This window comes from Miscanthus floridulus, chromosome 16, assembly GCF_019320115.1.
Source record: "Miscanthus floridulus cultivar M001 chromosome 16, ASM1932011v1, whole genome shotgun sequence".
In the NCBI taxonomy this organism is placed as follows: domain Eukaryota; kingdom Viridiplantae; phylum Streptophyta; class Magnoliopsida; order Poales; family Poaceae; genus Miscanthus; species Miscanthus floridulus.
The window spans coordinates 48,491,576-48,503,362 of NC_089595.1; the positions used below are offsets into that span (position 1 = coordinate 48,491,576).

Below are 11,787 nucleotides of genomic sequence, written 5' to 3' on the forward strand. Positions count from 1 at the left end.
ACGATGAGCAGTGCCTTGGTGAGCAGGATCAATATTTTGAAGACCAAGACCAGCAAGGAAACTCTGAGTAAGGCAAATATAGTATGGGATCATCCTTGTTGTCCTATTCACCTTAATAACATTTAATCATATGCATGTGTCTACCTTGATACCCATAGAAATTTATCCTAGTTATTTTGATATCCTGATTCCTTGACACCTTGGGAAAATTTGCATATGGGTAGCTGATGCTAGTGCTCAATTAATTATGATCATGAGCTGTAACTTGATTAATGGAATATGCAACGAAAAATAAAAGATGCTTTTAGCAAGGTGAATTAAAGGGTGAGAGCATTTGCCCTTATACATGATGCTCTTATCCTTCTAAGGACTTATCTGTAAGTGATCATCCAGTACTTACAGTACAACCATGAGTGTTATATGGCTCTGGCCTTAGTCAGGTATGAGGATATTTTCTAGCTTGTTAGTGGTTACCCAAAAGGGCGCAAAAGGGGCGTGACAAGATGGGTATAGGACAACCTCTGTTCTTATGAGTATAGCTGAGAAGGAACTGTGCCATTCGAAAAGGGAGGTTCCTACACCTGCTTGCCACGAAAACCTAGCGGCCCTAACTTGTTAGACGAACCTTTGAAAGACTTCATAGCTAACCCTGCTGACCTTCCTTAGTAGTGAGTCAAGAGATTAGCTATCTTGGGCAAAAGGGTAAATCACGGCTCATGGGTAAAGATGTACAATCTATGCAGAATGTTAAAAACTGTTATAACAGCCGTGCTCACGAACACGAGCGGCCTGGACTCCTTATGGAATAATGACAAATGATCGATGATGTTTTTAAATGCTATCTCATTATTCATGTTATCAGTTTCATATGATTAATTGGGGCATTGCTAAACTTGTGGCTACTAATGCTAAGATTTGACTCATTAAAAAGCTAATTGCAGTAAACCCGTGTCTCAACCTTTTTGAGCCTCATGAACCCATGTTATATTTGTTAAGTACGAGATGTACTTATGCTTGTTTATTTTTATTACTTGGACAAAAATCCTGGATGGGTAACAGATTATGGCGCTTATGATAAGTTTTCTAAGGATTACTAGACTTGTGGTTCACCAGTCAACCGTTCCTGTGGCGCTTAGAGGCCTCACATGAAGATTAGATTTGAGTTTCCACTACTTTGATAATTTAATTGTTCCAATGTATGGATTATCATTTGATATGTAATAAACTCTGAGCTTGGTATAATGTAATTTGTCATTTTATGTGTGTGATTGATTCCTGGGCACACATAGAATTCTTCATTCGATTTTGTTCTTAAAATTGGGTGTGACAATTTAGGTATCAAAATATGTGCCGCAAGATTTGTAAAAGTCAATAGAAAAATAGCGTCCCACACTTTGTCACGTAGTAGTAGAGGGGGGCTTGCGCGAGGCTTGAGGTTGGAAGTTCAAATCTATAGCCGTGCGTTTCTCTTATAATATAAAAAAAATACTTTTTATGGTTGTTTTTCAAAAAAAAAAAATCAAAAATTATTTTCCTAGATACGGACCATGTTGCCAAAAAAAAAGACTTGCAGAGGCAGTCCCGGACATGACCTGTCTACACCTTCTCGCAGGCCTATTAGTGATAGGCGTTGTTTGTTTGTAGTCAGTTTGCAAGAAACTAGGATCTTACAGCACAAGATCGAGATGGAGGTTATCTGAAGGTTATTGTAGGCCACTTCATCTTTGAAGCAAAGGTGACAATTGCGCTCAGAAGAGAATCTTTCCTTGACCATATGCATGAACTCAATGAAAATAAACAACCCAAATGCTCTTATTATTTAGGTTCTTGCTTATAAGTTACACTGCATCATCCTTGTGTATTCATCCCTCCATTACCAACAAACTTTTCATTCACACCGAGCACATGATTACTATGGTCGATCATTTCCTCCATGGACGGTGGCTTGGTTGGTCCAGAGGTGGTATTCTCCTCCATGGTGGTGTGGACGGTGACCTTCTATGCCCAGAGGGTGGTGACTTTCTATGCCCAGAAGGCGGTGATTTGCTAGGCCCACAGGGTGGTATCCTCCATTGTGGTGGCATCGCCACCAAGGGTGGCGGATGGCTAGGCCCAGAGGGTGGTACTCTTCCTCGTGGTAGCGGATCCCCAACCCCGTCAGCTGGCAGTGCCACCATGGAAGGAGGCTTCCTAGGTCCGACAGGTGGTATTAAATATGGTGGTGGCATCGCCACCAAGGGGGCGGCGGATGGCTAGGCCCAGAGGGTGGTACTCTCCCCCATGGCAGCAAATCCCCAACCATGCCAGGTGGCATTGCTGAGTCATCGTATGGTTGTGCATCTGCCTCCATCGTCAAAAGTGTGGTCAGTAGTGTCATTGCCACCACGACCACAATTGGTGATGTGGTCGCTCCGATGATATTATTCTTGCTGCTAGCCATGGCTAGCTTGTGAATTTTTTCTTCTCTTTTTGTGGATCTATGTGGATGGGAGGGTATTGTGGTGGATGGAAGTTGGGCCCCTCTATATGTAGTCGAGCCTAGCTTGTAAATAAGGCATGCATATGGAAATCAATCGAACTAGTGGAATGCTTTTTTTTTTTGTCCCTCACATATGTTGGCTCGCATTTATAGTTTCTTGTATTTATCAAAAATGTATATATGCTCAAATGGAAAACTTCTATTGTACTACTGAATATGTATAGCTTGCATTTATAGCTTCCTTAACTTTTCAGAAGTACGTTCAAATAGAAGACCGATTTTGGAATTTGTTTAGTGCATCTTTGTGTTTTGCCACCTTTTTTGTTTCTTAATTAGTCCTTACTAAATTCTATCTTTGAGACATAACATCAACTCTTCATTTACTACTAGTTTTGTATAACTCAATATATCAATATGTTATAATTCAACCAATTGTAATTATAAGTCCCTTTTCAGCCAATTGGGACTTCTATGCCCGCTCTAAATTTTTTCTTCCCTTTGGTGCCCTTGGCATTAACTTTTAAAGCGGGTATAGGAGCCCAAACGATTATTTCGAGGGCACAGAAGGGGCAACCACTTTTTCTAGGGGTACATAGGGAATTCTCTATATAGAAATGGGTTTTACTGGCGGTAGTTTTTGTATCTTTATTTACAGGCGGTTTTGTGAACCACCACCATGAAAGATAATGAATGCCCTATCCGTCAACTGGCCATTAACTTTTAAAGCGGGCATAGGAGTCGAACGATTATTTCAAGGGCACAGAAGTGACAACCACTTTTTCTAGGGGTACATAGGGAATTCTCTCTATAGAAATGGGTTTTACTGACAATATATATAGGCGGTTTTATGAACCATCAACACGAAAGATAATGAAAATGATGATGTTCCATTGGCGTATGCTTGAGAACTGCTAGTGTAGATCTATTTACACCTGTTATTATTGGCATAACGATGCCGCTTGTGTAAACAAATTTACATTGGCGAAATACTTAGGTTAACCGCTAGTGCTAATGTTTATACTGGTGGTTTGTGTAACAAAGTTGCCTGTGTTAATTAATATCTAGAGGCGGCTCAATAACGTTAACCATCTGAAAAAGATATTAAAAAAAAAGAAATGTTCACTACTACTGAAATGGTCTTCAGATACGGCCATTTTGGATTTCTAGAGTTGGGCACGGCTTCCGTCGCTATTAATTAGCCATTTTCTAAAGGTAGGAGCCATGGCCACCTCATAATTAACTAAGACGGACGCCCAAGAATAACTTTGTTAATGGTATTGACAGAGGAATCACCTTAAGACGTTCGCCTCTGTTAACTCTTAACAGATGTAGACATAACTAAGGCCGTGTTTACTTGCTCACCGATTCGGCGCCGCCTGACTTTCGCGAGGTACTGTAGCTACAGTGCCTTTTCATTTTTATTTGGTAATAATTGTCTAAAAATTGACTAATTAGGCTCAAAACGTTCGTCTCGTAGAGTACAACCAAACTGTGCAATTAGTTTTTGATTTCGTCTATATTTAGTACTCCATGCATGTACTATAAGTTTGATGTGACGGGAAATCTTCTTTTTGCATAGTGTCAAAGTTTGGAATATGGGGGAACTAAACGTGGCCTAAAACGGTCGACTCTATTAATGCTTTGTAGATTTGAATTATTTGGTGGTTTCCTGGCAGTAGTAAGAAATACAACAATCATATATCTATTTCTCGTGCTTAATTTATTTGATCACAAGCATAATAAAACTAAAAGAAATATTCTGCCTCATCAACAAATTAAATCTGGTCTATCTCGTCCTAACATTCCTATGAATCAATCGATAGTTACTCGGCGCCGACGGCCAGTATGTCTCCGGCGGTGGCGCATGGTGGTGGTAGGGAAATCCAGGGCGGCCGGAGGGCACCTGAATAATGTACGGCGGCTCCACCACCGAGGCCGCCGGACGCGGAGGAGGAGGAGACGACGACCCTTGCCCCATATTCTGCGGCGGAGGATAGCTGACCACGGGACCCCAAGGCCTCGGAGGAGGGTCGGAGAAGGGTGTGGGTAGTTCGACGATGCTTCCACCTAATGGGCGCGCCGCCCACGCTGTCGAGGACAGCATCAGCGCCGGCGGCAGGAGGAGGAGCGCGGCGATCACAGGTGCCGTCGTGGAGGCCCTTTGCACCGCCATTGTCGGAGCTAGCAGAGCAGCTACCTGTGGCCTGTGGGTGGCTGAGCTTCTCTGGATCGATCGGTCGTTCTTGGATCTGTCGCAGACTCGCAGCGTTTTCTATACATAGCATGCACTCAGAGCAAGGATAATAGCAGGCTGTAAGCCGACTAAATACTGAGGTGGAGAAGAGAGAGGAGAACCGACTTGGGCATAAGAACCAAAAAAGTCTGAGAGAAACAAATGTGCCATGTATTAACGGTAAAGAGCTAACTACTATATGCGTGGGCTGAGAGAAAACTGTAAGGAACCTTACAGCCAGCAAACCGGCTGTATTATTAGCCTTGCTCTCAGTAGATGGCTCCGGGGCAGTGGGTTTGCTACTGACCTAAAAATAGCGATATTTTATTAATCCATCTCAGAAAAATAGCGACCTTAAAAAAATTGCTATATTTTAGGTATCTTAATCTTACAAAACTAATTAGTATATAATTACAAGGATATAATTCACAATTTTTTCTACACTTCTCCTATACTTCAGGTGCCTTAATTTTTGTTGTTGTTTTACTTAACATGCAATTTGTCATTGTTTGATGCAAGCACGTGTGTATAAAAAAATCTTATATGTTGGAGGAATGACAACGTTGTTCTTATGCGTTGGAGGAATGATAACGTTGGAGGTTGCAATAAAAATACACACCAATAAATATTAACCATGTGAGACGACGATCTCTAAGAAACCTTGTCCTACGACAACCACATGCTAGACGTTGCCGGTTAGTGGTTGACACCAAGGCCTAAGAAAGTGGACTTGGCCAGATCTAGGTGAAAGTTCAAGAGGCATGGTGGCATCGGTGGAAACCTCATGTTCTAATGGCGAAACATATCAAGGTAATCTAATTCATGTACTATAAAAATTATATGCGCAATCATTGAATTGAAACAAAACTCTATGACATCATATAATGATATGAAGTGCTCCATGTATTTTTTGCCTCTAGAGAACAATTTGATGGATTCTTATAATGATACCCATCTCTCCCTCTAGAGAATAATTTGATGGATTCTTATAATGATACCGGAATTCTAGTTTCTCAAAAACAGAACATCTGTTCATCCAATATATACACATATATTTATGTACATGAGGCCACATCAAGCATATAAGTTATCTTTGTCAAGTGAGTCTCCTATGTTTTCAGGATTGCACTTCTGGATCATTCCTACTTTACTTTTCTGTCACTGGTTTATTCATCCGTAAGTCGAGGACTATTTTCCTCATCATCATCTCCGAAGTACATCAAGCCATGGTCTCACTTGTTCCTAAATAAAAAAAATACCAAAAGACACCAGACATTAGATCAATAACAATCATCAACCAAGTTCATGCAACATAGGAAATGAGCGGGTACATTTAATCGTACTTAGAATATTAACACTTTCAATAGCAACTGGGACAACTTTATGGTCATCTAAGATATAGCTATATGAGAGTAACTGAGTCAGACTCTTTATTGGTTTGAAAAACAACTTGGCATGCCTTCCGATGAAATGGTGACCCACAAACTGAATTAAAAAAAAGACACACCAATTCAAATATAGTATGCAGTACACATGATGCATACCTAAATCCTCCTCACATTCATCAGACCAAATTGGATTGATAAATTGATTTACAAGACGAAAGGCTGCATAGGACATATACAACAAATCAAATAGCAGTGGCCAAAAATTAGGGCAAATGTTATGATAACAGGAGCAGTGTTCCTAGTGAAGCATTTATCAAGTGGGAGAATTGTATAAAAGAAAAAGAAGGCAATATGTTTCGCAGTTGTTATAACAATGAGGAAAAGTAACTTTCTCACCATATTTCAACATATGAGTAACGTTAACAGGAAAGAAACTACCAACCTAAAGAGCATGATGAAGCAAGAGTCCACCATCATGCCTAAGGCAGGCCATCCAATGAGGACCACAAAAAAGCCAAACCTGAAATAGATTGAACCCTACACTGTTTATGAGGCTCATTTGCTTGGGTTTTGCAGGGATAATATCAGGACCTTGTGATTCTTAGGCTTGCTGGAGAATTACATGGTTGGCTTCAGCCCAGTGGTCAGTAAGACACCAGAAACAAAGAGGATCTGACAACATGACAAACAACAGTGCTAATCAGTAAACAGGAGGTAGACTGAAGTCAGAATCAATCAAGAGGATAAATCATTATTACATTACCCGTTGCCAGAAATCTCTTGTCAAACAGCATAATGATCCCAAGAAATGAGAAGAGGACTCCAAATCCAGTCTAGCCCAGCCCAATCTCTGTTGAGGGGGAAAAAAAGAGGACACAGACGGTTTAGCAAAAGTTGGAAGAAACGGGGGCGCTGTACATTGCAAGTTTGCAACATAATCACAACACAAGGAGCTGTAGTGTCACAAACGTCATAAAAAAACCATTTTCCTGAATATATTGTGTTATGTCAGTAGCCATGTTTAGCTATTAATTAATGGATACAGAGTGACTGATGGTTCCCATTATTCTTGATTAGACAAAAAGTTGCAACTACAGAGTGACTGATAGTTCCCATTATTTTTTCTTAGGAAAAAAATGCAACTACATGCCATTAAAATCACGTAGTTCAGAACTTTGGAATTGAGCACATATGCTTATTTCAAAAGTCACATATATGGGGAGGCTGCAGACCAAATAAGTGATAACTGAAAATATGAAACAGAAACAAAGATGCACAACTGAACCTTATTTTAACAATGATGCATAATTGATTTGATACAAAAAGGCTAGGCAAAAGGTCCTGCTCCTTGCCAAATCATCTCGAAAGACCCGCTGCAATCTGTAAATGACAAACATAAATAAGTTGTTGTCTTGTTGATCTCTAAAAAAGCTAAACAACATGCTGGCTTTGGAACTGATGACTCTTTCTTCTTTTACATCTACCTTTGAAAGTTCAGTGCAGCCAAAACAAGGTAATAATTAAATCTGGACATGATTCAGCCGTTACCTCTTGACTGATCCCATGCTACTGTGAGAAGCAGCGCCTTCAGGATCAAATGGTCCTTTTTTGCTCAGCTGAAAGGGAACAAAAACAATTATTAAATCTGAGGTTAGACAAGATGCCACATGGCACCCAAGGAAAATGATATGGAATACGGTTTTAAGACCAAGTTTCAGACAAATACACTGTCAGGGAAATTTTAGAACAATTTTAGCTGGGGATACTGACTCTAGCTCCCCAGTTACTCATATCTGCTTCTTGCCATGTGTCATGAGTGTGGCAGTGTACAAATTGAAAATCTTTGTGCATTTCAATTTTGGGAGCTGTGTTTTTAAGGTATATCCTAATATGTAATAATCCCCGTGCATACATTGGACATCCGATAGTTGTTTTGTTTTGTAACTTTGGTAATTTTAAGTCTTATAAACCATGACATGCCAACATGTATTATATCACGAACACCCAAGAACCAGAAGAATCGCATACCTTCTTCGTTAAACCTGAAGAGGAGTGGTGTGCAGTTCACAAACTCGTCCCCGCAACATTTAGGAACATCTCTGTAATTTGTTTGTCCTTTGCCTGTACTCTTGTGATTTACTATTAGAGTAGGTAGCGAACTGCAGCGGAGCAAAGGGGAGGAGCCATCGCTGCCCTTTTCGATGGGGAAGATGTGAGCGATGCGTCTGCCAGGATCTTGAAGGGCCTGGTGAAGGAGGCTGGGGAGGCAACCGACGGCGCGGGCTCGGACGGCGAGGCCGACGGTGCGTGTGTGACGAGGTCCTTCTCGGCGGTCCGTCGGCCGCGGATCAGGGCGGAGCGAAGCCGACGGCGCGGGTGCGAACAATTTTTCGGCGGCGGAACGGGCTTGCGGCGGCGGCGCGGCTTCTCGGCAGGGAGGGAGAGGAGGCCGCGGCGTAGGCGAGCCCGGGGCGATCATCAAGATTCGGCCGTGTGTGGATTATGTTCGTGCGGCGTGATCTAGCCTGGAGGTGACCGTGCGTGCGAAGCGTATGTTCGTGCGACGTGATCTATCCTGGAGGTGTCCGTGCGTGCGAAGCGTGGACTCCGGCGCAAGCAAGGAAAGGGCAAGAGAGGGGGGAATCATGACGGCGGGTACAGGAGGCGGGTATGTTGAGAGGTGGGTGGAAAAAAATCACGAGAGGAGAAGGTGTTCTGTCCTTTTAAAAGGCAGGAACTCGTAAGGCCCTCCACAATGTATGCTTGAGTGATGCCCAAAACAGGAGAGAGAGGATCCTGGCATCGTTCTCTCCATTGCAGCAAGCGACGCCAACTCCCAGCGAATGGAGAGCGGCGCAGGTAGTTGCGCCGGTGCCAGCCGTTGCCCAAACCATAAAATAATATTTTCTTCGTCAACTCCCTGTAGCGTTGGAGCGGCAGAGCAAGGGACCGGCGCGGCGCAGGCCATACTCATCGGGGCCCGCAGCATGGACCGGCTCTATTTTTTATTTCTTGTTTCTTGCTTTGTGGGCCCCATGAAGAGATGCCGAGTGCTGCCCACCATTGCGGCTTGCGAGAAGAGTGACGCCAAAAGATGAGGTGGGACACAGTTTTTTTGGGCACCACTGCACCATTGTGGAGGGCCTAAGATGTCTTACAGAGACCGTAAGACAGTAGATGGCCCACAATTTAATTAAGGCATATTGTCAGATCTAAAGATGCTTAGATTTTCAAGGGTCTAGATATAGGCTCCGTTCGCTTGTCTTAAAAAATAGCTTGTTCGGCTTCTTTTTTCAGCCGGAACAGTGTTTTCCTCTCACAACAATTCAACCGGAACAGTGTTTTTCAGCCAGTTTCAGCCAAATTTCAGACCAGCGAACGGAGCCATAGAGTGTGTAGGTAATTTTTAGGTGATAGCTATTTTACAATTTCTTCGTTCTTTTATAGTATAGATAAACAACATTATAAATTATTTCTTGTGAGTTGCGTATTTAGTTGTATATAAGATTATCATCTAAAATCAACTTAAAATTCAAACACCATACCAGAAATATATATAAAAATTCTATCAATAATGCTGGTAAACGGGCGTCCACCAGCCTGGATGCCCATGTTGGTGGGCCTCGACGACCAAAAGGCTTCGCAGTTTCTGAAAAAAACTAACGCAGCGCCGCGATTGTGCTCCGTCACGCCTCTCGCCCGCCCTCCTCTCCACCGCGCCTTACACTGTCTTTCCTCTCCACTGCCGCCGCACCATCACCACAGCGGCATGCTCCCCCGCGACCACACAGTCGCTGTCGTCTCGCCGCGCGAGGCCACACCCGCCTGACTACTACTGCCGCCTCCACCGCGGGCAGGACACCGCTCACCGGTAGGGATGGCAACGGGGCAGATTTGAATCGGGTTGAGTCTCTATGCACCCGAACCAGAAATCAAAACCCTAAACCGCATAGAACACTGTTTCGGGTGATAATCCGCCCACAAAACCAAACCCGCGAATACCCGAATGGATACCCGAAATCCGCTTTGTATGGCAACATAGTAAGACCAACAAGGACTTTCTATAAACATATGTGTCGAATGGGCCCGCTTCCCAGTAAAAGCTCGGCCCAGCAGACGGCATTACAAACGACGCGCAACTCCTGGGTCGGCCCAGATTCCTAACGATAGGCCAGAAGAGCGATCTAGTCTCTGACCGGAAGGCCAGGCTAAGGAGGGGACGACGCTCGCTTCCGACTCCGACCCGCTTTTCCGACCGGAAGGCCTAGCCAAGGAGGGGACGACGCTCGCTTTCGACTTCGACCCGCTTTTCCAACCAGAAGGCCTGGCCAAGGAGGGGATGATGCTCGCTTCCAACTCCGACCCACTTCTCCGACCAGGAATACACCGAACCTCTGCTTACGGCTCTTCTCCGACCGGCGTGGTCGGAGCCGACTAGGAATGACCGACCGGGGACGCCCGCTCGGTGAGGACCCAAGAAATCAGGCGGAGCAGATAAGGTAAGGCGCTCAAGGAAACCGCAATACCGAGGACCATACCCTGCACACTTGTAGGACAGTACTATCAGGCCAAGCTAGAAGGGTACTTTGCAACCTTCCAGACATGTCAGAACACAAACAGTGTTATGTGCGCCGACATTTGTCCTACAATATGGTAGGCGCCGACATTTGCCATACCAGAAGAACACGATGGAGCCTGCCACATGCATCTGGGCATCAACAGTATTATGGGCACCGACAAACTGTCTTGTACCCGATGACGTGGGCAACAAGACAAGAAAACACATACTCTCTCTCTCTCCTAACTTGTAAGGCCGTCCCCTTCACCTATAAAAGGGGATGCACTCTCTCCTAAAAGGACAATCATTCCAACTCTCACTCTGCTAAGCTTTAGATATTCTGAGCAATCAAACAGCTCCAAGGCTATAGAACTCTAAAGCTGCACAGAGCATGCGTTCTAATACTTAGCGCACGTAGGAGCTCCTATCACTCTTAGCCCTTCGGTCCAGAGTCCGACCGGACCACTAACACCCCCATCTTATCCCCACTCGTTTGTAACCCCACCACAAACTTCAAGCACCTGGGCTTAGTAATAAAGTCACCGACTGACTAAAACTGGACGTAGGGCACATTGCCTGAACTAGTATAAACCCTGTGTCATTGAGTGCTAGGCCACATCCAATCACAACGTATGGTAAAACTACAAATATTTACTTGTTGGTCACTTTTCGCACCGATAGTTGGTGCCGTCCGTGGGGAGAACGTCGTACGTTCACGCTTTTAATCATCGGCTGGCCCACCTTTCCGCCATCTTGGTCATGATGGCTCAAGCGATACGATTCGCTTCATCTCACTGGTGTTTCCCACGCTCCCACCTGTTGGGATGTAGATTCCTCCCGTCTTCGAGCCATCCCAGACCTTCCTCTTCGGAAGCCTGGACTTCATCGCTGACCAGCTCGGCGTGCTTCGCCTTCACGGGAAGGCACTTGTCTCGGTGCCCATCGGAGGAGGAGTGCCCTTTGGTGGCTCTGGGCCACCCGACGACCTCAACGATGAGATGCCTGCGCTTCGCTCTGAGCCCATGCTGGGCTCAAACCCCACTATGAGTAACGTACAATTGTTCTTTACTCAATATTTGATATCTTCCGCTGACTCTCCGGAGGGACCCCATTGTCCTTACCACAACCA

General features: G+C 44.2%; 1 protein-coding gene and 1 long non-coding RNA gene across 3 annotated transcripts; both read right to left on the reverse strand.

Moving 5' to 3' along the window:
* Window positions 1-3,560: 3,560 nt before the first annotated feature.
* On the reverse strand, window positions 3,561-4,652 carry LOC136510661 (uncharacterized). The gene is made up of 2 exons (XM_066505036.1): window positions 4,307-4,652; window positions 3,561-3,568 (listed from the first exon to the last, which is right to left on the reverse strand). The coding sequence occupies exons 1-2, from the start codon at window positions 4,650-4,652 to the stop codon at window positions 3,561-3,563; spliced, it is 354 nt and encodes a 117-aa protein (XP_066361133.1).
* Window positions 4,653-5,246: 594 nt separating this feature from the next.
* Window positions 5,247-8,785, reverse strand: LOC136513225 (uncharacterized). Of its 2 annotated transcripts, XR_010773321.1 has the most exons (7): window positions 8,129-8,785; window positions 7,649-7,716; window positions 7,386-7,480; window positions 6,864-6,950; window positions 6,543-6,772; window positions 6,257-6,319; window positions 5,248-5,954 (listed from the first exon to the last, which is right to left on the reverse strand). It is a non-coding gene; the product is annotated as an uncharacterized lncRNA (long non-coding RNA). The 2 variants fall into 2 exon arrangements; XR_010773322.1 differs by lacking the exon at window positions 6,257-6,319 and having other exon boundaries at window positions 5,247-5,954.
* Between the last annotated feature and the right edge of the window lie 3,002 nt (window positions 8,786-11,787).